This window comes from Rattus norvegicus, chromosome 11 (assembly GCF_021556685.1).
Source record: "Rattus norvegicus strain SHRSP/BbbUtx chromosome 11, alternate assembly SHRSP_T2T, whole genome shotgun sequence".
NCBI lineage: Eukaryota > Metazoa > Chordata > Mammalia > Rodentia > Muridae > Rattus > Rattus norvegicus.
This window is the reverse complement of record NC_141544.1, coordinates 76,487,278-76,513,931: the sequence shown is the minus strand read 5'-3', so window position 1 is coordinate 76,513,931 and position 26,654 is coordinate 76,487,278. Positions and strand designations below refer to the sequence as shown.

Here is a 26,654-nt window from a genome sequence, read left to right as displayed (position 1 = left end):
CGTGCACCACTATGCCTGTCTTGGTTTACTTCATACACTACACCTTTTATCTTGAATGCTTCCTCTGCATATCCTCAGCCAGGACGCTCTCCAATCCCACAGTCTGACTTCACAGTTGCTATAAGGATTTTTCCATAGTTAATATAGATCCACTGACTAAAACCAGACATATCTAATCACTGGCCTTGTTCTCTTCCTTGCCATGTGTTTTCTATTTTGTTTATTAATAATGCCATTCATCCCTACCTACTTCTAGACTCCATCTCCCGTGTATACAGATAGTTGCTAAGTCTCAGCCATTTAACCTCTAGAATGTCTCCCAGATCTGTCTCTCATCATCCAGCTCCATTGTCTTAATTTGTTTTTGTGTTGGGCAGTTGCCATGGCCCCCAGTAGTTATAAGCATTTGCTCTTTCATTAGAACAACTTTAGAAACACAACATGGTTTTCCAACACAGACTATGGCTTGCCTACACAACTCCTCGGGTAAGTGCAAGGTTTATGGTAGTCTTGTTTTCGTGTTTGAGATAGGGTCTCACTATGTAGACCAGGCTAGCATTGAACACACAGAGATCTGTCTGCCTCTCTCCTGAGAGCTCGGACTGAATGCGAGCCCAGCTTGCATTTAAATGTTTGTATTTTGTTCGTAATATCCAATTCCCACATTTTCCCTAGCTGTGTTCTGTGTACATTTATCACTTGCTTGTATCAATTCTTTCCTTGTTTTATGACGTTTTCACACACACACACACACACACACACACACACACACACACACACACACACACACAGTCCTAGGCCAAAATCAGCAGAATCACTAGGACTTGTCTGAGATACAACCTCAGATCCAACCCCAGAATCTACTCAATCCCAAACTTCTGGGCATGATGAGGACCAGCAGTCTGCGCCTTAACAAGCTCTCCCATGATTCTTCTGGTCCTTCTCTGATGTAAGAACAACTCCAGTGAGTCACAGCCCCTCCAGCAATCTTCATATCCTTTGAACAATACTTATTTTAATCCAGAATCAGGCTATGTATCCTCCTCGCCCATGCTAATGTTTGAGTCTGGTACTGGTTTGTACTCAACATCTACCGTAATACCCGGCACTAAGAAGGTGATTGGTAAGAATTGAGTGTATTAGGGGCTGGGGAAATAGTGCAGTCACTAAAGTGCTTGCTGGGTACATGCTACACACATTTAAGAACTTTCACTCTCCAGAACCCGTGTTAAGCTATGCATGGTAGTTCTCATGGCTGTAGTTCTAGGACAATCTTATGGCGAGATGGAAGATGGAGTCATGAGAATCCCCAGAAGCCCGGGGGTCAACTAGCCTGCTGCCCAAAGCAGCCAGTGACAAAAAAGATCTGTCTGTAGACTTCGACTTTTCAAAACCTACTTTAATAAGGGTTCTTAAATGCTTGAACCTGCCTTCTAGTCTACCATCCATCACAGGTGGTGGAAAGGAAAGGTTAATAGGACGAAGGGGAATGTGGTCCTGTTTAGAAGTAGTATTTTGGGGCAATTCCAATCTTTGTCATCAGGATATCAGCAGTTCAGTTCACTCAAATCGACAGCAGGAGCTCGACCCAACACTGTTCACAAATTAGCAATGGGGCAGTTCAATCCAGAGCTGTGAGACTCCGCCAATCTGCCTGAGTCTATAGAAATGGCAAGAAGCTGCCGGACTATCACAAAGAGCATTCTTTGGTGCATTTCACAACAAATGATAATCAGGGAACAAGGCAAGGTGAACAAACGCCATAGCATCCTCAGGGAAGACCGGCATCAGCAAAGTTCAACTAAGACCAGCAAAGAGTGGCAAGTCAAACCAATGCCAGGGCCTCGTCCACTGCCTGTTGGGTTATACTTATACCCTTTCCAAACATCCTGTGTCCTCTCAAGCATCTGCTCCAGTAAAATATCACGTGCCCTTTTTCCGAGCAGCTCTCAGAAAAAAACCATGTGTCTGTTCTCTGCAAAACATCCTCTCAGAAGACAGTGTCCAGAGAAACATCCCATGATATAACTGAGTCTCCAAAGAAACCAGAAGTTTCCACTTTACCTGTCTCAGACAAGGAAGAGGGAGAAAGTGGACATTTGTGGTTGTCCTCTCCACATGCTTACCCACACCCATACATGTGAACACTCACACACACAGATATACACACATATGCACATACAAACACACACATACACACATATACACACAAATACACACATACACACATATGCACACACAAATACACACAGATATACACACATACACACATATGCACACACAAATACACACAGATATACACACATAAGTACACACAAACACACTGCACACATACACACACAGATGTATACACATATACGCACACACACACACACACACACACACACAATCAGTTGTTTCTTTTTCATCAGCTTGCAGGACAGAAAGTATAATTCCTTTCTGTCACGATGCAGAGCCAACACCACAAGGCCATCACTGGGGCCAAGGCTTAGAGACATGAGACAATAGCAGAAACCGAGAACCAAAAGCCAGCTGCAACAGGAATTCAGCCTGGAGTCAAGCCAGTGAGTAAAATCAGGAGGTATAATGGGAAACCAGCCATCGTCCTAGATCTAAGCCAGCAATGGGTTCTGAAGACAGGGGAGTCCCTGGAAAGAGCACCACAGTCTGAGTGTGCCTCAGGAAGCTGAGTGGTCCTCTCTGTTGCTCTTGCCGCCCCTGCTAGACAAACAGGGCCTTAGGAGAGGCGGCTGAAAACCCGTGACCTACTAATACTATTACAGCATGTTAGCAACCAGGGTCAGAAAGGCCTCTAGAAAGGGTTCATTAATCAGGGATGTTTGAGCAGGGTCCTGGGAAGCTAGGATCATTTCCGGGAATAAATCAGAGTCAGAATCTGGGCCAGCATTATCCCCAGCTGGTGGAAGTCTGTCCACATGCAAGTCTTTTCCTGTTGAAACGAGAGTAAGGGCCAGGTGTGAGTCTCAGGGCCCTGGGACTCCAATCCTTCCCTGGACAACGGGTGGGGGCAGAGCAGAGGGGAGCAAGCTCCACCGTTCTCTTCTTTCTCATTTTTCCAAGCCCTGAACCCCTAATGCCCATCTAAACCTAATGGTTCAGTAATTTAACAGACATTCAATAAGGTTATAAGATACTACTTAAAGAGCCAAAATGAAGGTGCTCATGGGTACAAAGCCAGGCCAGACTCAGCCCTGCCGTCATAAATTCCCAGAATCTGGCTTGATACAGAGCCATTCTTGAAAGTGTTCATGAATTCAGCGTTGCTCAAAGATTCCCAGACAGCCCAGCCCAACATTCTCCTGCCGTAATAAACCTCAAAACTGTACAGAGAGAAACAAGGGAGGATTTGCAAGCCACCTGGGAGCTGGCGCCCTGTGATTGGACACTTCCGATGGCCAACTGGGCCGTCTGTGTTTTTTTGTCCTACTTAGAGCCAGGGCGGCTGCTCTGGCTTTTTTTTTTTTTTTTTTTTTTTGGAAGTGCTACAAGAGTCTTGCTAGAAGTCTCTACAGCTGCAGTGGGAAGGAGAACAGAAGTTGAAATCTCTACCTGAGCAATTTGCTACCCGTGTGGAACTGGAACCCTCAGCTGGGAGAGAAAAGGGGACTTTTTTCCCTCCCATGTGTCTATTGTCCCCCCTCGCCGTTTAAAAGCGCGTTGTTGGAAATATTTTTCAGTTGTGCGAGACTGGAAATACACGCTCAGGGATTCATTTTTTTAAAAAATCAATATCAAAGGCGACATAATACTCCTCCGTAAAGCAGGCTTCCTTGATGAGATCCTTCTGCTTTTCCTTTCTGCTCATTAGTGTCACATTGTCAGTGCGCCTGTCATTACTGTCCTTTGCCTGAGCCGGCACAATGAGGTAACAGGCATTTGCTCTGGAATGGGAATCTAAGTTTCCATCTTTTAAAATGCTCACAAGGATGCAGCCCTGAATTGATACTCCATTATGTTCGTAGCCCAGGAGAGCTATGAATTCTGAAATATGGATGCCTCAAACCTATTTGTATTTTCATATATTAAATTTATATAGCGTATATTCTAGATAGCTCAGCGGGTAATGGCACTTGCCACTAAGCTGGACGCTCTGAGGTCAATCAATCCCCAGGACCCACGGGGTGGAAGGACAGAATCAATTCCTGGGAGTTGTCCTCTGAACTCTACATGTATGACATGGTACACGGATGCCAATACACACATACAGAAATGTAATTCTAAAAAATTTAAATCCATATATTCTCATATGCCTGCGTGTTAAATAGCCCTAGATTCTGAAAAATAGCTGTCGGGATTGAATTAAATTTTTATTCTATTTTACAAGAGGAATCAGAAAAGTATCTTTGTAGTGAAAAAGTTAAAACCCAGGGACATGGTGGCCTCACGAGCTGAGGGGAGAGGTTTAACTCATTTGCTTTGCGATTTCCACTTCTAAATGCTTCGATAGGTTCCTACTCAGGACTTAATGTTTGACACAAAATGACCATTAATGAGAAGTGAAGCCATAGGACACTGAGACCATCAGCTAAAGAGAATCTGGGGCCAGGATATTTGGCAAGTTTTCTTTTGTGCTTAATAACTAAAGCTTATGTTTGGATGATCAGTTGATTGGGCTATAAAATCCACATCTCTGGAATCCAGGTCAGTCTGTTCTTACCGGCTAAGGAAGTGAGGCAGAAATGCACGTGACGGGCTTGCTGATAAGCCAGCAGCAGGAGAAAGACTCCGTGGCTCAAATGATTTGAAAGGGACAGAGCTGGAGGGGATCTTAGGTCTAGTTGGGTTTAAACACTGCTAACCATTTAGTTATTCTGTAACCCTGTCCTTCTGGGTCCTTTATAGCTCCAGTGATTTTAGGTCCAAAATGACATGCTGGTGGGTGGAAATTTTGCTCTCTCCAGATTAAAATAAATCTGTGCGAGCACTGAGGACTACAGAAAAGCAGTTGAGCTTAGAGAGGCCAGGCCCACCCAGCACTCAAGGCTTCAGGATATAAAAGAAGTTACACATCCCCTGCCCAGCTGCAAACAGCTGGACAGTCCAAGGCGAGCAGGTTTTCTGAAGCCAGGGAGAGCACTGTGTGCTGTTCACTTCCATCACTAACAGCCACTGAGTTAGGAAGCTGTGTGGTCAAAAGGTGAGGTCTGCTTCACAGTGCTGAGTCACATGACCTGGGAGGCGTTAGACAAAAGCACTTCCTAGGGAGAACTTTCTGGGAAGGATTTAATCAATGGGAAAGAGCCTTCAGAGCAACCTGATCTCATTGGAGACAAGTGAACGTATGTGCACAATCATATGTGAATGAATACTCCCACAGACCCTGCGGTTTCCTAGAAACAGAGAGCGGGAGAGCACAGAGCTTTCACAAACACCCTGTTAGGAGGAAAGCCCAGGAGAAGCTCACCCACACAACAAGACTCCTCAGTGAGGACTTAGCTCCGTCCAAGCCCATAGTGTGCAGAAACTCACAGCCCACAGAGCCTCCAAATTAACCAGTCTTTCTGTGTGCAGTAACTTCAGGGAAGTCTCAGCCATTCCAGACAAGTCCAGAGAGACACCCAGAAGACAGTTCTATTACCCAGCAGATCTCCTTGTCTAACACAGGGTCATTAAGCCAGATCATGACCCCTTCTGGTCTCTGGCACTTTGGCGATCACCTGCAAGGGGCTTATAGTCCCCTTAGAGAAGCAAGTTCCAGGGCAGACGCTGGGAGAGCAACTGAGAGGCTATTTCAAGGAAGACTTTGGTCAGTTGGTGGCAGTAGAGGTAGAGAAGAAGCAGTTCTGCTGTCTTTCAAGAATAGAACCAATGAGATTTCATGACAGATTGAATGTGGGAAGTAAGAGTCAACAATGATGCCAAGGTTTTCGGCTCGAGCAAACAGAAAGTTGCAGTCCTGGAGTTCTCATGCTGAACTGGAGATGGATGGTGGAGGAACAGCTTTCGGAAGACAAGGAGTTAAGTTTTGAATGGACTGTGCTTTAAAGTTTAAAAAAAAAAAATCAGGGGTGGTGGTAACACCTTTGATCCCAGCACTGGGCAGGCAGAGGCAGAGACCTGTGAATCTCTGTGAGTTCGATTCCAGCCTGGAATACATAGCAAGTTCCGGAACAGTCAGGGATACACGGTGAGTACCTACCTAAAGTCAGGGGTTCGGGGTGGGGAGAGCACATTCATGTTTAAGATTCCTGGAGGTAGACCTATTTCAGATGACGAGACACAGGATTCAGAGACCCTGGAGTGAAATAAAGTGAAATTCTTGTGGTTAAAGGATCTTGAGCTCAGGAAGTTGAAAGGTCATCGATCTCTCTGGGTGGTCCTCAGAGGAGGCTAGGGCGGGATGAAGAGGCAGGGGAAGGCAGAGCTGAAGCACAGACGCTAACACTAGTATTAGTTCAAGGTCTGTAGAATTCCAATTGATTAACTGGAACATTAGAAACGGGCCAGAACAGCAAACAGATCAGATCCACCCACACCCACCCAGTATGAAAAAGCTGCAGTTTATAAACCCATTATAGCATAGATCGAAAGCAGTGGACTGAATGGGAAATTCAACCAGTCCTCAAAGTCGGAGCCTTTACTGTTTCCCAGTAGAGCTGTGAATGGCCCCTACACTGTGTTTAGGTGTGTCAAACCTCAGGGACAGGGCTGGAGCGATAGCTCAGTGATTAAGGTCATGCACTACTCGCTACCATTCCAGAGGCTCTGGGTTCAATTCCCAGCACCCATATGGTTCACAACCATCTGTAACTCCAGTTCCAGGCAATCTAACATCTGTTTCTGCCTTCTGAGGGCAGCAGGCAGGCAGAGACGTATCTGCAGGCCAAACGCTCACAGAACGAACCTACTTCATGCTAGCTGGCATCGTATCAACTCAGGAGGTGTCTTATAAGGCAGGTCCCATGACACCGTAAGGAACGTTTCCTTCTAGCTTGGCCATAGGTCACCAGGATGTACCCCTACCCCTTGCTCTCCCCAACTGCTTCTAAATTCAGTAACTCCAAGTCCCCTATCCTAGCTCAGAGGCCAATGTGAGAGTTGGAGGATGTCACAAGCGTTGGATTCCTGGGGTGACCATACAGGATTAAACAAGTTCCGAGGATGTTTATTTACATGTACTGATGCTGTACTGGAGAACAGAAAAATTGAAGAAGTAAATTGAGAAAGCCCTTGCCTCCCATTTCCAGTCAGTAAATGAAGAGGAAGAGAAAAGTGAGATCCTTATATAATCCTTTGAGAGAGAGAGAGAGAGAGAGAGAGAGAGAGAGAGAGAGAGAGAGAGAGAGAGAGATTGTTATATAATCTTCATTAAAAAGAAAACCAGTGACCCAGTCTGGACTTCTAACTCTTCATACTTGGAACACAAGTCTTATCACTATAGTTAAGTATCGAAATATTTGAAATCTCCTGGCTTTGTGAAAACTTCTGCGTGTGTTTGTGGGTGAATGAAAGCCATATTGTAGGTTTCACCATTTAGTTCAGTAGAAAAGTAAGATGACACAGTGGCTGAATGCCTCCCACCATGGCACTGGCAGTCCCCAGACAAGTCATTCACCTGCTGGATTGGAGCTGATTGGCATCAAAGTGCCTCCCCAGGTGTGCACTCAGCCAAACAAAACAGCTAATCACCTCCTATTCATTTTTTATGGAGATATTGTCAGTAAAACTTCTCTAGAGAAATACCAAAAATATGCATCTGGGTCGGTTTAGGTGGACAATGGGCTCACACCAGTGCTTGTGATCTGAACACCTAGAAAAACGCCTGTTTCCTCAAAACAACTATATTGGGCTCTTCTTCACTAAATCAGAAAGGGGAAGAATTCCAAATCAGGACTCGTGCAATATGGGATCATGCAAATGAGACCTAGTTGTGGTGTTCAAATCAAGTAGGTGCCGTGAAGAGCGGAGCCGGAGAGCTACCCATTGTAGGATGATGTCATTATGCAGCCAGGCGGGTCCAGCCTATCATTGGATGAGAAGAAAGGGTAGGCGGGGAAAGTCTAGGAAGGAGGAGGAGGAGGAGGAGCGAGAGGAATCAAGATGGAGACAGGATGGTCTAGATCCAGGTGGGCTAGGTCAGTTTTATCTTTTTATTTTAATTTAGCAATTAGACTCACGTGTTAATTTCTCGACCCACAACACATCCACACAATATATTCACTGCCAATTAGTAAAGATATAAACCGCCCACCTAGACGAGATAAAATTGACCTAGTCCACCTACCCTTCCTTCTCATCCAATGATGGGCTGAACCCGCCTTGCTGCCCAATGACATCATCCTACAACCCACCAGTGATGTAGACAGAACAAATGCGCGGCTGTAAGGCCTTGGCTGGTACGCTGTAAAGAAGGGACATCAGATAGTCCCAGCTTCTGTGTAGGAGTCTGGGAAAGGCAAATGGAAAAGAGCCTTGATATGCAGAAGCTAACCCACCGGCAATGCCACAGAGAAACCCCGGTTTACCTAACCGTTCGGTTTAATAATCCGCGTCCTGAACTTAGCTGGTGCCCACAGTTTGAAAGCCCAGTTAGCCACACTCCCCTCCAGTCTTCTGCTGCCCGCTAGCTTCGTTTTGCTCTCCTCCTGGGAAAGATGCTACCTTCATCCCCTGCTCTTGACCTCTGCATCCTCTTTTCAGTCAAACAAGGAAAGAAAAGCAATTTACACGTCTAATAAATGGTGTATGTGAAGACTCCCCACCGCTCCCCTGATACTAGTTTCCCTTACTGCTCAATTCTGCAAGCCCCACCCTGTCGCCCGATGTAATTGCACTGACATGACATTTACATACGCGGACGTGACCCTTAACAGCCCTAAAGTTCACTGACAACTCTTCTCCGTTTTTTTGTTTGTTTGTTTGTTTTTGTTTTGTTTGTTTGTTTGTTTGTTTTTCGGAGCTGGGGACCAAACCCAGGGCCTTGCGCTTGGTAGGCAAGCGCTCTACCACTGAGCTAAATCCCCAACCTTAAATGGCTTTTTTAATTAGCAACGTTGACACATGTCTGCAATCCCACACAGGGGGTGGTTAAGGTAAAAGGTTCAAGGCCAGCCAGGGCTACGTTAGGCCCTATCTCAAAAAAGCCAAAACGGTGTAAAACAAAACAGGACTTAGTTATGTTATAGTATGATATGCTATTTTGGTTTTTCAAGTCAGGGTTTCTCTACGTCTCCTTGGCTATCCTGGAACTCACTCTATATGTCAGGCTGGCCTCAAACTCTCAGAAATCCCCTTGCCTCTGCCTCCCGAGTGCTGGGATCAAAGTCGTGCAACGCCACCTCCTGGCCTGGAATTAGTTATTTTAAATGAATATAAATGAACCATAAGCTTTTCAGAGGACAGCAAAGAGTCTCTTCCCATTGACTCCTGGTTCCGGGACTGCAGTGGGGATTGTCCTGGGAAAGAAATATTACTCTGGCACTCGCAGTGGCCTGGCTATGTCCTTCTTCCTATGCCCACCTAGGATTGTGAAGATGTCCAGCCCCAATCTGAACATTGTGACCTTGCTGGGCAGTTGTCTGACCTACAGCAGCGCTTACCTTTTCGGGATTCAGGACGCTCTTGTGGGGAGTTCAGTGGAAGCTCTCATTCAGGTAGGTAACATTTTGGGATTTTGTTTTGGACACTCTGTTGAATTTTGACAATGTTTCGTGCTCACAGCTCTTCCCAAGATTGATAGTTCTGTATCCAGGTTAAGGACCTATTCCCTGAGGGCCACTTGCTGCCCCGTGTCCTCTGTGGGCCTGAGACATTGCCGATGGATGAGGCTAGTGACTCCCATTTCTGCCCTCTTCCACTTGCAGACGAGACTGTCCTTGCTGTGCATCGGGACGACCCTGGTGTTTGGCCCTATTCTGGGGAAGAGCTGGCGACTCTACAAAGTGTTTACCCAGAGAGTCCCGGACAAGAGAGTGGTAAGTTGGTTGCCGGAACACAGTGCGGGTCACACTAGGAGCTCCACAGCGGCTGGGAACTGGGGAAGTTAGTGCAGATCTCTGAGTGGACTGTAGCATGCCTGAGAGTCTAGCTCCTTCATTCAATCCTTCCAGGGACACAGCTTCGTAAAGCCCCAGACTTACTGGGCTGAGAATGAATGCTGCTGTGACCTAAGTCTTTCAACACGGACTGCTTTTGGGTACTCGAACCCCCAGGCTCCATGGGAACCTGTGAGCTGGCCAATACCTGACACAGTGGGAGGGAAAACTAGACGCCCAGAGAGACTGACTCTTGACACAGACTGGGAGCTGCCGTGAGAGAAGAGCACAGAGAAGCTGTAGCAAGAAGCACAGTCATCCCCCTCCCTAGAGTTCAGACAATCCTCTGCACCGAGAGGGACATAGCTAAAGCAGTGAGCAAAAAAAAGTGAACTCAGTGGGTAGAATTGGCTCTGGGGGCCATGCAGCAGCCGAGTCACCTGCAACTTTAATCCCAGCATTTGGGAGGCAGAGGCAGGTGGATCTCTGAGTTCAAGCTGGGTTTGTGGCACCCGTGTTGGACATGTGCATGCATCCGCACACATACACAGAATTTAAACTAAAAATAAACCTTTAAAAAAAACAAATTTTAGACATATGTATTTTTTTTTTATGTGTTTGAGTGTTTGGCCTGCGGTTTGTATGTGCTCCCAGAGTGCCTGGGACCAAGGAGGTAAGAACAGGGCATCAGATCCCTCAGAATTGGAGTTTACAGATTGTCGTGAGCCACCCTGTGGGTGCTGAGAACCACATCTTTGTCCTCTGCAAGAGCAGCAGGTGCTCTTAACCACTGAGCTCTTAACCAACTCCTAAAAATAAATCTTAAAACAAAAAAAAAAAAAAGGTTCCCCCCAAGCAGTGGCTATGCACACCTTTAATCCTAGCACTCTGGAGGCAGAGGCAGATGGCCCTTTGAGATTGAAGATAGCCTGGTCTACAGAGTAAGTTCCAGGACAGCCAGGTCTCTGCAGAGAAAGCCTGTCTTAAAAAAAAAAAAAAACCAACAAAGAAAAAACTTGTTACTTGGGACATAGTTCCCGCTAGGAACCATACAGTGGATATTCTTGTCTAGTCTGGTTTATTTTATTTGTGTAATTATATTGAATGTAATTACTTGTTCGTGTTGCTGTGTACATTAATCATTTATCTGTTCACCCATTGATGGAGTTTGGAACTAACAGAGAAAGATGGTGTGAACATTCCTGCACACAACTTTGTAAAGCGCCATGCTTCTGCTTCTCTTTGATAAAAACCTGAGTGTGGAATGGGTGGCTCATATGGCGAGCGTGTGTATCTTCGTTTTGTTTGTTTTCGAGGCAAGGTCTCAGTATGTAGCCTTGGCACGCACTATGTGTTCCCTGGCTGGCCTTGAATTCGAAGAGCTCTTCCTGCCCCTGCATCCTGAGCACTGGGATTACAGGTGTGGTCCAGCATCTATAATGAGGTCCCATGCTAACTTATTCTTTGTGCATTGTACTTTGGATATTAAGTCTAAGAAATGGTTGCTGAATTAATGGTACCAATTTTTTTCTCCTGGATTTACTTCTAGAAATGTTACAGCTTGTGTGAGTGTGTGTGTGTGTGTGTGTGTGTGTGTGTGTGTGTGTGTGTGTGTGTCAGAATGGGTATGGTCCTCTCCTTTCACCATTTGGGACCTGGGGATCAGCGCTCAGGTCATCAGATTTGAGGAAAAGCAGTTTTACCTGCCAAGCCATCTCACCAGCTCTCAAATTAGTTCTTAAATTGGTTTCTCAATCTGCATCAAAATCATGTTGGGATTATGATTGAAGACGTACGGAAACTAAGATCAAATGATGATTTGATTCCTTAATGCTGGTTAACAATGTTGGTTGTTGACTAATGACTACTGTACATTTCTCCAGGTATTTAGATTTTCATTAATTTATCTTGGTATAGATCTTTCACATATCTTACCAGATGTACTACCCTTTAAGTTGTTATATATTCTATTGTTTTTGTGAATTACACTTTTAAGTTGGTGTTCTAGTTAGGGTTTCATTGCTCTGAAGAGATAACATGACCAAGGCAAACTCTTACAAAGGAAAACATTTAATTCGAGCTGGGTTACAGTTTCAAAAGTTCAGTCCTTTATCACCATTGTGAGCACAGCAACGTCCAGGCAGACGTGATGCTGGAAAAGCTGAGAGTCCTATATCTTAATCCAAAGGCAGCAGAAGGGAACCGTCTTAGGCAGGCAGCCAGGAGGAACCTGGACTTCTACACTGGACAGAGCTTAAGTATAGGAGACCTCAAAGCCACCTCCCTTCCAGCCTCCAGTGGCACATTTCTTACAAGTCCACAAGTACTCCAACAAGACCACACCTCCTAATAGTGCCACTCTCTATGGGCCAACCATTCAAATACATGAATCTATGGGGGCCAAACCTATTCAAACCACCACATTCCACTCCCTGGCCCCCATAGTCTTGTAACCAAGATGCATTTAGTCTAACTTCAAAAGTTCCCATAGTCTATCATAGTCTGAACGATGTTTAAAAGTCCAAAGTTCAAAGTCTCTTCTGAGATTCATGTAATCTCTTAACTGTAGTCCACTATAAAATCAAAAAGCAAATCGCATAGTCCAACATCATAGGATATACATTATCATTCCATTATCATTCATAGTTATGAAACATTGGACCAAAGCAAGACCAAAAACCCGCTGGGCAAACTCCAAACCCTGTGTCTCCATGTCTGATGTCCAACTCCTTTCAGCTTTATTGATTTCAATGAAATTCTTTCTCTTGTGCTGGTTCCACTCCCTGGTAGCAGCTTTCTTCAGCAGGTATGCCCCAGCTTTGGCATCTCTAGAATCTTGGGGTCTCCAAGGCAACTTAAATTTCACAGCTTTTTGTTCTAATATCTGGGTTCCACACATGATCTTCTGGGCTCCTCCGAGGGGCTTGGGTCACTTGTCCAGCTCTGCCCTCTGTAGCCCTGTAGGCTCTGGCTGCTGCTGTTCTTGGTGGTCATCCCATGGTACTAGCATCTCAATATGATAGCATCTTCCACTGCACCTGGGCTGTACGTTCACCAATAGCCTCTCACAGGCTCTCTTCATGGTGCCAAGCCCCTACTTCTTTGCATGACCCCTTCAATCTTGGGCCTTCAGCTATCACTGAAGCTACATTTTCACCAATGACCTTCCATGGTCTCCCACAGTGCCAAGCCTCAGCTGCTGTCCATGACACCTTCATGTCTTCAAAGCCAGTACCACCTGGGTGATTCTTACACATTACCAAGTCTGGTTGCCAGCGTGATATTTATCTCTGGAACACAGCTTCTTTGTGCTCTCAGAAAATACTTCCCAGAAGATTTCACCTCAGTAATGCTGGTCTCTTCTTAATCACTACTAATTTCTTAGCTCCAGCTGACCAGCATCAATTGTCCCAGTAACCCCTTCTATGCTTGATTCTAAATCCAGAGTCATATGGCTGAAGTTGCTGAGTTCCGTTGCTTGCTGGGGCTAGAACATGGCCCCTTGTTCTATTACGTTATCACCACCTTTCTGTTTTGAATGATTTCCTTCACTGCCTAAGCTTGGCTGTCCTGGAACTTGCTCTGTAGACTGACCTTGAACTCAGATTTGCATGCCTCTGTCTCCTGAATCCTGAGATTAAAAGCATTTACCACCACCACCTTGGAGCTTTTCTTTAATTCCTTTTCACAAGATCTTTATGAGCCCGGCCACAATGCCTCAAGCTCTGGATCACAGGTGTGGCCTCCCTTTCTGGATTGCAGTTAATTACAGATATAATTACAGCCAACTGAGAATAGCCAACACAATCCATCCTTTATCAACCTGACACGCAATCCTATTTCCTTATGTCCAAATGAAAACAATAACCAAGTCACAATAACACCAAACAGGATATAACTATCCCTTGTTCCACTGCAAATGCATAAACAATAAACTTAACTGGGTGGGATCTTGCCCCAAAGTCACCACTCCCTTAATTTCATTTAAGGTCCTTGAACACAGGAAGTAGCTCCATTCTTCTTCCTGGTGCCCTTTTAATATTTGAACCATACATCTTGTATTTTTGCTTTCTAAGCTTGTTATGCTGGATCAAAATGCTCCTCATAAGAGTGACCCAACCACAGGGCAGCATCTAAACCAGGTTGTTTGGAGATTTCCTTTGCCGATGCCATTAACCTAAGTCTCTTCACCTTAGCCTCAGGCAGACTCTGCAGGGAAGGGTGAAAGGCAGCCACATTCTTCACCAAAATATCACAAGAACAATCTCTAGGCAACATACTAAAACTCTTCTCTGGAACCTCTTAAGCCAGGCTCCCACAGTTCAAATCACCCTCAGTAACACTGTCTGATATGTTCCTGTTAGTATGGCCCATTAAGTTCTGCTGAAATTATACCACTGCTTTCCTAATCCAAAGATCTAAACACATTCATCCAAATTAGAAAAACAACAATAACAATGACAAAAAAAAATCCCTTTAGATCTGTCATAGTAATACCTCTTGGTCCCCAAAATCTACATTCCTCCAAACAAAAACATGGTCAGGCCTTTCACAACAATACCCCAATCCCTGGTACCAACTTCTGTCTTAGTTAGGGTTTTATGGCTGTGAAGAGACACCATGACCAAGGCAACTCTTATAAAGGCAAACATTTAGTTGGGGCTGGCTCACAGTTTCAGAGGTTTTGTTCCTTATCATCATGGCGGGAAGCATAGCCCTGCAGGCAGACGTGGTATTGGAGAAGGAGCTGAGAGTTCTACGTCTAGATCCAAAGGCAGCAAGAAGACTAGAATTCTACATAGGGTAAAGCTTAAACATAGGAAACCTCAAGATTTCCCCTACAGTGACACATTCTCCAACAAGGCCATTCTACCTCATAGTGCCACTCCCCATGGGCCAAGCATTCAAACACATGAGTCTAGGAGGGGCAAACCTATTCAAACCACTACAGTTGGCCTTTACTCAGATACAGGCAAACGGTGGAGTTTGGAGCTGATCTTGTATATTGCAACTTTGCTAAATTGTCTGTTGGTTCTGGTAGCTTTATTTTTTTAAAGCAATCTCACAATCTAGTCCAGGCTGACCTATGGAGTCTAGACTGGCCTCATGGTGAACTTCCTGTCTCAGCTTCCAAAATGTACTCACAGTTGTTCTACCGTATGCAGATTTTTCTAGCAACTTTTTTATTTGCTTACTTTTCAAGACAGGGTTTCTCTGTGTAGCCCTGGATGTCCTGGAACTCACCCTGTAGACCAGGCTGGCCTTGAACTCAGAGATCCACCTGCCTCTGCCTCCCAAGTGCTGGGATTAAAGGCATGTGGCACCACTGCCACTAGCAACTTTTTTAATAGACTCCATTAGATTCTCTGTATAGATGTCACTTATGAATAAAGAATTCTCATCTGGTAGAACTTGTTCAAAAAATAGTACAACTTCAAGTTGGGGTGATAAGAGCAAAATAACCTTCCATCATTCTTTCTCATTTGTATATAAATATGTGTGTCTTGTTCACATGCACGTCTATGTACCGTGTGTATGTGGTGCTCAAGGAGGCCAGAAGAGGGCATCGGAGCCCCTAGAACTTGAGTTAGAGATGTTTGCTAGCCTCCACTATGGATGCTGGGAACTGAACCTCTGCCAGGGCTCTCATAGATGAGGCATCTTTCCCGCCCCCTCCAATTATTGTTGACTTATGGGAAAGGTACTCAGCCCTTCTCTCCTAAGCATGAGTTGGGTGCTGTGAGATAATCTATGATTATCCTTACCGAGAAAAAGAGAGAGAGAGAGAGAGAGAGAGAGAGAGAGAGAGAGAGAGAGAGAGATTTATAGGAAAAAGCTATAATGAATTGCATTATGCATCCTCATGTATAGCTTATGTATATCAATAAAAACATTTTAAAGAACAAACAAAAGAATGGTTCAGCTGTGGTTTCATAGGAACTGCTTTTCAGTTGCAAAAGGTTCTGTTTTATTCTTATGTTCCTGAGAATTTTTATCAATATCAGTGCTGAGTTTTGTTAAAAAATTTTTTTCCCACGTCCATTGAAATTATATATTATTTCCTTGTTTAGTCTACTTATGTGGTGAACTGTGCTAAATGATTGTAAGATGCTCAATCAACCCATGCATTCCTGAGATATCCCCGAATTGCTCACGCTATGTTATACTCTTTGTATTTGGTTAAATTCCTTTTAATAAGAATTTTGATTGGATTTGTGCATTTGTACTTTTAGTGGCTATTGCTTTGTAGTTTTCTCTTCCTATAATATATTTACCTAGTCTGGGTATCAGGATAATCCTGATCTTGTAGAGTGAGTTGGGACCTGTCCTTCCTCTTCAGCGTCTGGATTGCGTTGAGTGTGATTGTAAAACCATGACGTGCTTCTCACAGCCATTGCATAGCCACTCTGAAGCAACTACGTCCACTCCTTCCCGCCCCCAATCTTTCTGTTATCACTTCCATTTTTGTATATACACAAACCCCATTCAGTTGTCGTGGTTTCATTAAACAATTAACTTCTAAAGGTATTTAGTAAAACTAAACCACATATTTTCCTGAGTAATTTCCCTTTCCAATGGTCTCAATCTCCTGTACACACTTTTTGTGTTTTGTTTTGTTTGTTTGTTTTTGAGACAGGGTCTCACTGTGTAGCCCTGATTGGCCTAGAACTCACAGAGAGGTACCTCCTCCTACCTCCCAAGTGCTGGGATTAAAGCCTTGGGTAGCCTCAACCAGCCTTACATCCTTATTTTTATTTGGTATCATTCCCTTTTTATCTGAAGTCTATGTACATTCTAGAATGGGTGTGCAAGCACTGAACTCTTTCAACTTTGTGGAGCTGGAAAAGCCTTTATTTTGACTGTGTTTTGAAGAGATATATTGCCATTTGGTTGTTGTGTGGGGTTGGAGATGGTGTGTAGAGCTTGTCTCATGCTGGTCGAAGGATCTACCACTGAGCTGTATTCCAGTCTCAGAAAGTTTCCCCTTTGTTTCCATGTTTGATGCCCCTCCCCAGCTGTCTTCTCACTTGGCCTTAAATGGTCTGGCGCTGTCTTTATCTTTGCTCCTCAGTACAGAGCGTGTCTTCTCCCTGATTGCTAGCAGTAGCAGTTTCTTGTGTGAGCAGTTTAATTAAGCAATGGGTTTATCTCGCTCCCGTAAACACCATGGGTTCTAACTGGCTTGCTTCTTTCTTTCGGTGGTTGTCAAGAGCATGAATCTACCATATCCATCACCCTGTTCAAAACTCAACTCCTGATGAATCAAGGACCTCAACATAGGACCAGATATTATGAATCTGTAAAGAGAAAGTAGGAAATGGGCAATCCCAGCACTCAGGAGACAGAGGCAGGTGGATCTCTGAGTCTGAGGCCATCCTGGTCTACAGAGTGAGTTCCAGCACCTCCAGGGCTACACAGAGAAACCCTGTCTGGAAAAAACAAAAAAAAAAAAAAAACAAAAAAAAATAAAGTAAGTAAGTATGAAAGAAAGAAAAGAGAAAGAAAGAAAGAAAAGAAAAAGAAAAGGAAAAAAGAAAGTAACAAAGAAAGAAGGAAGGAAAGAAAAGAAAAAGAAAAAAGAGAAAGGAAATATGACTTGGGCTTGAACTCCTTGGCACAGGAAAGGATTTTCTGAACAAGACACTGATGCCAATTAATAAATGGGATTTCATGAAGCTAAAAAGCTTTTGTACAGCAAATGGCACCATCACTTGGACAAAACAGAAGCGTACAGAATGGAAAAGTCTTTAAAAATTATACATCTGATAAGAGTTAGTTATCTAGAGTATATAAAGAACTATAAAATGAGTATCAAAACAATAACTCAATTTCAAAGTGGGGTATAGAACTTAATAGAGCTCTCAAAAGATAAAACAAAAAAAATGGCTCGCAAGCACTTCAAAAAGTATTCAACATCCTTAGCTGCCAGGGTAATTCAAATTAAAAATACTTAGAGATTTCACCTTGTCCCAGAAAGAATGGCCAACATTAATAAAAAACAAATGACAGCACCTACTGGCAAAGGTGTGGGGAAGGAGGGACACTTATTCACTGCTGGTGGGAGTGCAAACCGGTACCACCACTGTGGAAACCAGTGTGGGGGTTCCTCAAAAGCTGACAACAGAGCTCCCACAAGATCCAGCTTTTCCACTCTTGGGCATGTACCAAAGGACTGTGCATCTTACTACAGAGACCTGGCTCATATGTGCTCAGTGCTGCTCTATTCATAAGAGCCTGGAAACAGCCTTGATGTCCATCAGTGATGAGCGAATAATGAAGTGACTTGCCTTCCCCCACGGGATATTATTCAGCTGGTAAGGAAAATGGAGTTTGCAGGTAAAGGGATGCAGCTAGAACAAAAAATCCTGAGTGAGGTGACCCAGACACAAAAGGACAAACATTGCATGTTTTCTTTTATCGTGCTTTTAAGTTTTAGACATATGCGTTTCGATATAACTTCAGAAGCTGGGCAGCTCTTGAGGGAACAGGAAAGAGGGAATCTTCCAAAGAAAGGGGAATAGAGTATGGACTTATGGAGATATAAAGAGAAAACTAGAAACCAGGTATGGTGTCACACGCCTGTAATCTCAGCACTCGGGAGGCAGAAACAGGCAGATCTCTGGGACTTGGAGGCCAACCTTGTCTCCACAGTGAGTTCCAGGATAGCCAGAACTAGTGAGATCCTGCCACTCCCCCTCCCCCCCCCCCAAGAAAAAGAAAATCAAAATGAGGGGGAAGACCGAGGAGAATTAAATGAGGAGGAGGGTGGAAAATCAGTGAAAAGAAGAAACATAGGGGGGTTGGGGATTTAGCTCAGTGATAGAGCGCTTGCCTAGCAAGCGCAAGGCCCTGGGTTCGGTCCCCAGCTCCGAAAAAAAAGAAAAAAGAAAAAAAAGAAGAAGAAGAAGAAGAAGAAACATAGGAAGGGACAACTAACCTGGAAGCACTAAAGGCCTTTGAAGAGCCATGTGGAAACTTATTACTATAGAAGCTTTCATATATATATATATATATATATATATCTTCCATACATATATACGGAAGCTAAATAAAGTCACCATATAACGGGGAGACAATGCCCATAAGATGTCTTATGCTAGCAGGTAAACCCTCGAATGCCAAGAATGGGTTATTTATTGTTACATTATATGTCTAGGGAGTCCTATAGAACACTACCACCCTGAAAATCACAGGCTGTTACCAAGGCTCTTCTCCATAACGTTGTAGCAAGTCCTTGAAATTGCCAAAGACACAACTTACTTATGTCATTGAACATGAAGAAAGCAGGGCTGGTGCCCCACTGGAAGTTTCACTCCTATTGACCGGTGTTTGTGATGCTGGGGGGCTCCCCATGCTACCAGAGAAGCAAAGTCAGCATCAGTTATCACCTATCTGCAAATTCTGTGACCTCCGACAGAGCGGCCTACGAGATGTACTCAGGCTGTAGAGACACAGATATTACGGGCAACCAAAGGCTTTTTACTTGGATCGAAGGCCTACTCTGTAAGATGCAGTCCATCCCTGATGCCGCTGAGGTTGCCTAGATCAGTCATGGGCCTGCTGCTATTACCCTGCTAACGGAACATCAAGGTAAAACGGTGTCCAGCGGTTGCTGCTATATCCAGAGGCCAGAGCACCGCTCAGCTCTCACCAAAGCAGCCTCTTCCTACAGTGAATTGTAATTGACACAGAGACCCCAGGGCGATGCAGAAAGTCAGAGACCTTGGAGCGCTTAAGCCCAAATGCGTTCTTTTTATAAAATCCCTCCCCTCAAGGCTCAGGGATCTATTCAGAAAAGGAGGTAGAAAGATTGTAAGAACCAGAGGAGGCAGAAAGAGTGTTATCCAGACACAAAAGGACAGCTACACGGAGGAACGCAAAGAGACCGTGTTAGTGCACACAGGACCCATGCAGGTTCAAGGCAGACAGGATACCAGCGCAGAGAAGAGAACATTGATCAAGGGTCCCCGCCCCTTTGCAGCAGATACCTGCTGGGAAAGGGAAAAATCAGTGTTTGTTTTTTTTTTTTTTTTTTTGAACGAATGGAGTATCACTGGGTATATCAGCTACACTCCTGGGCAGACCAACAAAATGGACTCCATGTTATTGTTTACACTTTTCTTGGTTTTGTTTTGTTTTTGTTTTTGTTTTTTGACTTGTCAGGATTTGGGGGGGGGTTCAGGGAGGGTTATTGTATTGTTCTGTTTTCCCAGGATAGGGTTGTTCTGTGTAGCCCTGGCTGTCCTAGAAACCGCTCTGTAAACCAGGCCGGCCTTGAACTCAGAGAGCTCTCCGAGTGCTGATGCTAAAGGCGTGTATCACCTTCTGCCTCTGTTTTCATCTGTTTTGGTTTTTCGTTTTTTGCTTTTGTTTTGTTTTCAAGAAAAGACATCAGGTTGTGTTGTGCCGGGAAGGGTGTGTGAACCCCAAAAGGCCACCAAGGAGCCAACTCTGATGCAATCACACTAGGGTCTTTAAAGCTCGAGCTTGGGCAGCACCACCATCTCTGACGCAGCAGAACAGGAGGGTGAAGCCCAGAGCTCTCAGCAGGACAAGGCTTTACAGGAAATGTCGAGCAAGCCAAGGCACGTCAGCCTGGCAAGCATCTAATTGTATGAATACTGTGAGATGACAGGTGGGTGCTCTGAAGCAAAGCCATGAGCAATCACTACAGGCCTGAAAGTACATCTGAGACAATCAGACTTATCTTTGATTGACTGTTGCTAGGAAGTAGCTAGGGAGTAACTCTGAGGTATGGGCCAAGGACAAGCCATGGGGTCCTTCCTGGCACTTGGGTGCAGCCTGGGTTCAGCTATAGGTCAAGTTTCTCTTACGACGGAGGCTGGAGGCCGGTCCCAAGATGGAGTAGGTCTGGCCTCTCCATTGAATAGGTAGGGATGATCTGGGAGGACTTGGGGAGGGGAATGGATATGATCAAAATATATCGTATGAAAAAAATCTTTAATAAAATAAAAAAGCTGGTGGGGAGAATCCTTTGATCATCCCTCCCTCGAGTCCGACAGTATGTTTGTTTTTGTTGCCAAGGTCTTATACATTTTTTTACTAATTCTCACAATCAATTTAAGATTGTCACTAAAATAACATTTTCTTCACACCAGTCAAACTATAGAGAAAATATTAATAATTCCTCCATCTGCCAATCCCATCTCTGAGTTAACGGCTAAACCTGGCGTTAAAACCTCTACACTTCCTTATTTTAAAAAATATTATTTATTTAATGTTTATGAATATACTGTAGCTGTCCTCAGACACACCGGAAGAGGGCATCAGATCCCATTACAGATGGTTGTGAGCCACCATGTGGTTGCTGGGAATTGAACTCAGGACCTCTGGAAGAGCAGTCAGTGCTCTTAACCACTGAGCCATCTCTCCAACCTCAAAAACCTCTACACTTCTTAATGAGCTCACAGAGACACCTCTAGAAATAAAAGCGAATTTCCTTTATTATAAGATATTTGGGGGTGGGGGATTTAGCTCAGCGGTAGAGCGCTTGCCTAGGAAGCACAAGGCCCTGGGTTCGGTCCCCAGCTCCGAAAAAAAGAACCAAAAAAAAAAAAAAAAAAAGACATTTGCCAGAAGGGTAGAGTATCAAACCATTAAGCAAGCCAGGCAGTGGCACTCAGAGACAGAGGCAGGTAGTTTGAGGCCAGCCTGGTCTACAGAGATAGTTCCAGGACAGCCAGGGCTACACAGAGAAGCCTTGTCTTGAAAAAACAAACAAACCAAAAACAAAACAAAACAAAACAAAAAAATAAAAACAAAACAAACAAATAAAAAAGCCAAAACAGTTAAACGAGTGGAAACATTTCATGATAACAGTAACAGTAACTCAACAGACTTACAGAAAAGGCTCTCCATCTTGTGATCCTAAGCATGGACTTGGTAGGTCAGTGTGAGGGTGTGCGTTTCACCTTTGATGGCTGCATTCGAGGCTCCTACGTACCTCCGCACACTGAGGACGCTCTAGCGTCTGTGTTACACAGCCAGCGTGCAAAAAGACATTTTGACCTTGGCTGTTTTGCAGATTATCAAAGACCTGCAGTTGCTGGGGTTGGTGGCAGCCCTGGTGGTGGCTGATGTAATCCTGCTCGTGACGTGGGTGCTGACGGATCCCATCCAGTGCCTCCAGATCCTTGGTGTCAGCATGAAGGTGAGAGGCTGCCTATCTCTCGGCCGTCTGATCCCTTACCTAGGCTGGCTTCCGTGATACACAGGGTTGTCCTCTCAGTAGAACCCACTGAGCGGCTGTTCCTAAGAGAAGTTCCTAAGACCCTGCCCCTTGTCTGGAAACTGTGCTGTTACCACAATGCTCCTTGTGCCCCTCCCGATCGATCGCTCTGTGGGCGTCCCCAGATGTCAGTGCACAGGGAATCTGAGTGGCAGCTCTCTCTGCTTGCAGTCACGGAGGGGAACGTTCGGCTCTAGGGAGTTGCCCTTCCCTCCCTGTTGGGAGGCGATGCTCTGAGGTTGCCTTAGTGGTCACTCGACCGTGGTTCAAATCCCAGTCTGTATCAGCCATGTCTCTGGGGAAGGCCGCACATCAACTCTAAGCCTCCTTTTCAGACAGAGGAGTAAGTTAGAGATAACAACCCTGCCCCTTTCACTGGAGGTGAAACAAGAGAAATAATCCATTCAGACAGGCCAAGGAGTGCAGTGGAGTCCACATCAGAAGAGGCAGTGAATAAGGCTTTGGGTGTTTGCTAATAATGGTTCCTGGTGTGGAAAACTCCTGTAGCTAACTTTGCTGCACAGCTTTTTTGAAACCACCGTGGTGATAAGGCACGTGCCCTCGAGTAAGTCCCGAAGCGGCCCAGCATCTGCTAGCCACCCACTTCTCGCTCCCTTCTCTCCTGCTCAGGCGCTCTGGTTTTAGGTTCTAACAGAGTTGCCCACACATTTCCGTTCTGACATACTAAAGAGGGAAACTCTATGCTGTGGGGGAGTTCCCACTCCAGGGAAGTTCACAGAGCTCTGCTGTGTGGCCCCAGGAATTTGAATGCCCGCGGTTCTGACCCTGTGTCCCTCGCAGGTGACAGGGAGAGATGTATCCTGCTCTTTGACCAACACACATTTCTGTGCTTCACGGTACTCTGATGTCTGGATTGCCCTGGTTTTGGGATGCAAGGTTGGTAACTATACACACCTCCTTGGGTTATACTCTGTCTCCAACAAAATGGGTTTGGAAAGAGAATTGGGGAATTAATGAGGTGACGATAGAGAATGGGGAACTCAGAGCCAACCTGGGCTCCTGCAGAAGTCCCAAAGCTGTGAACCTTGTGTTTCTCTACTGTTTATATTCGAAGAGCTTAGATGTACAGCTCCCCATGTGCTTGCGTTTAGCCTGCCCACAATTCACTGGGAATTCAGTTTCTCTCATATTATGGTCTGTCTTTCTGTTTGGGGAGTGGGTGTGTGTATGCAGAGGGTGTTTGTTTTCTGAGGGTCTTGTTATGTAACCTTCCTTGGTCTCATTGCCAGAGTAAGCGAGGCTAGCCTGGAACTCACACCATGGGCCACTGTAACTAGCTTGGGAGTATTATTTTTAAAAAGGATAATCCAGGAAGCAAATAGCCGCTATTCACGTGTATTCCAGAAATAGTTAGAAGCCTCTGAATGCTACAGAATGGCACTGAACACTGCCCTGGCCCCTTCCTAGCTGAACCCCCAACCTCATCTAACCTCTCAGACACATAACCCTCTCAACTAGAGACAGTGATGACAGCCTCTTAGAGCCGCTCTTCTCAGCTGCTCAGAACTCACACATGAGAGTTTCCCAGCCACTCCTGCCCCTACTAACGGCTCAAAATTAGGATCCATGTTCTGCCTCTAGCCCTGGACGGTTCTGAAGCATCAGGTTGTCATCTCAGTTCTTAGATCCCAGAGCACATGGTGCACCTCACCACCCCAGCCTGCGCCCAGCCTTCTGCCTTTTCCTCCGCTGCCTTCTGTACATTCTCATTGCCCCCTTTCCCACCATTACAGTGATATGGAGACAAGAGAACAAGTTGTTGAGCATCAGAAAACTAGCTGAACCAACCTCGAGGTCCCTGCCAACAAGGAGCTCCTGAGTAGGACTGAGCCCCACCCCTGACCTCGATGACACTCGGAGACGGGCACCGTGGCTTTCCTCACTTCCCTTTCCCTCTCTGGCAAGAATTCTAATTCGATTAAAATTTTATTATAATCATTATTTAACATTCTCAGAATCACAGAATTAACTTTATTCACCTTTGATAAAACTAATAACGATCCAATTACCAAACATGCTTAATGGTATCAATTTCCCTGGAGTCAGGCCCCACTGGCCTCTCCTTGTGTCCTTCTGCTCAGCAAAGATCCTGAGGTGACTGGGTTTGACCCTCCACCCCACTCTGCAACACTGGATGTCAGAAACACCTCTGCCACACTGGCTGCTTACCGTCCAGCACAGCCAAAGCTTCAAAAGTCACCCCTGCCTGCGGGTGGTGCTGGCCAGGTCATGTGATCTCAGAATCAACAGGACACCTGGCCCGACTTCCCTTGTTCTCTGGAATCCCCCTGGCTCCCAGCCTTACCTCATACCCAATGGCATCTCCACACTCCAGTTATAAACAGGGTGTGGCTTGCCTTCCTCTACCCTCCAGGTCAGCCAGGCCTCCTGCTCTGTGGTGGTGGTGTTTTGAGTCAGGGTTTGTCTTAGGGTTTCTAAGACAGTGACGAAACACCATGACCAAAAAGCAGGTTGGGAAGGAAAGGGTTTATTTGGTTTACACTTCCATATTGCTGTTCATGATGGAAGTCAGTCAGGACAGGAACTCAAACAGGGTAGGAACCTGGAGGCAGGAGCTGATGCAGAAGCCGTGGACGAGAAGCCTACTTCCCATAGCTTGCTCAACCTGCTTTCTCATAGAACCCAGGACCTCCAGCACCATCCACAATGGGCTGGGCCCTAACCCAGTCATCACTAAGAAAATGCCCGACAGCTGATTCTTATGAAACCAGATGGAATCTTATCAATTGAGGTTCCTTCTCAGATAATTCTAGCTCCTGTGTCAGGTTCACGTAAGACTAGCCAGCCAGCACAAGGTCTCACTGTGTAGCCCAAATTGGCTCCAAACTCACAGCAACGCTTCTGCCTTAACCTCACCACTGTGGGATGCCTGGTCGCCCGTCATGCCCCGCTGTGAATGTCCTTGGTAGCTATGATTTGCAGCTTAGTGCTTTGAGCAAATTAGAAAGGCTAGTGTGTGTGGCGTCATGTGTTTACTGAGTGTTGCAGATGAAAGCTCTGACCTCCATATGCACGCAGCTGCCCCTGGGGAAAGCAACACTGTTTGGCTACTATGTTGTTTTCTCCCTAATATAGAACCCGGAAGGCGGGTTTATGTTTGTGAGGAGAGGAAAGAGCTGGGCTCCAGCTCCTTGTGGTAGAGGCGGGGGATGTCACAAATCAGTTCAGATGGAGGGCCGTTGCCGGTGCCTCCCCGCACTGTTGCTGGAGTCCCAGCCTGCCTTTGTTCTCCTCTTTTTCCTTCTTTCATCTCCCAGAAACACACTTCCCTTCCCCCATTGCACAGAGCCACGGGCAGCCTATGGAGTTCTTTGTGTGGAATAGAAAGCAGAGTCCATCCTTCCACGCAGATGCATCCAGTCTTGCAGGTGCAGAACCTGGCAAGCAGATGGTGCCTTTGAGCACCCAGGAAAACAAATAAGTCCCCTCCCTCTGGCGCTGCCCTAGTGCAGCACAGGGCTGGACAAGCAGCTCACGGGTCACTTTCAGTTCTCACATGCCACTCAGCCATACTCACAGCCAAGCCACAATGGATCTGTAGCCCACCCCCTACACACACATACATCAGCAGGAGCTGGTTCTGCTGACCTCCTAGTGCCCACTGCCCCTGCTGTGGAGCTCCTCCTGTTCACATACACAACACCCTGTACCTTCGCCCAGGAGAATGTTAGCGTTATCTGATGTCTCCTTGCCAACCTCTCATAAACCATCCTCAGTAAAGGACGGAAAGTGACATTATTCAGAAGCCATAGGTGTAAGGAGTTAGCTCCTGGTTTCTTGTTCACATGTCAGCGAAAGCTCGCAGCCAGTGTTTCTGATGAGGACACTGGTCCCCGTGGTACCGCTTTGACCTGTGGTCCCCCCTTTTCTGTGCCTCTGGTCCCTGCTCCTCCTGCAGGGGCTGCTGCTGCTGTATGGCGCTTACCTGGCTGGCCTGACCAACCATGTCAGCTCTCCTCCAGTGAACCAGTCTTTGACCATCATGGTCGGAGTCAACCTCCTGCTCCTCACTGCTGGCCTGCTTTTTGTGGTCACCAGATACTTGCACTCCTGGCCCAATCTGGTCTTTGGACTCACATCTGGAGGTATCTTCGTTTGCACCACCACCGTGAACTGCTGTGTCTTCCTTCCCCAGGTAAGTTCGGAGTGCTGGAAAGGGCTCTTGGTGGGAGTGATGGGTGTTTTTACCCTCTGCTGATACCTTTCCTTGTGATTATGGTGGTCAGAAGAAGGGGCTGGGGCCACCTCTGTACCTCCTCAGTGCCTAGGTGAGGACACTTCTGCTCCCCAGTTAGGCCAAAGAGGGCCACCATGGTGGGACCTGTTTTTTGAAGTAACCTCACCCCTGTTACCCACCCGGCTCCCAC

General features: G+C 45.7%; 1 protein-coding gene across 3 annotated transcripts in view; it reads left to right on the top strand.

Moving 5' to 3' along the window:
- Window positions 1–26,654, top strand: part of Gpr156 (G protein-coupled receptor 156) — a 92,818-nt gene that overhangs the window by 51,679 nt on the left and 14,485 nt on the right. For 2 of the 3 annotated variants that reach the window (NM_153295.2, XM_087575581.1), the window contains 5 exons: window positions 9,485–9,614; window positions 9,825–9,935; window positions 22,042–22,167; window positions 23,047–23,142; window positions 26,186–26,422. In NM_153295.2, coding sequence (NP_695207.2) covers window positions 9,485–9,614; window positions 9,825–9,935; window positions 22,042–22,167; window positions 23,047–23,142; window positions 26,186–26,422 — 700 coding nt within the window. Of the gene's footprint in view, window positions 1–5,878; window positions 6,149–9,484; window positions 9,615–9,824; window positions 9,936–22,041; window positions 22,168–23,046; window positions 23,143–26,185; window positions 26,423–26,654 lie in introns of those variants that run through there. The other variant, XM_087575582.1, reaches the window with a different exon arrangement.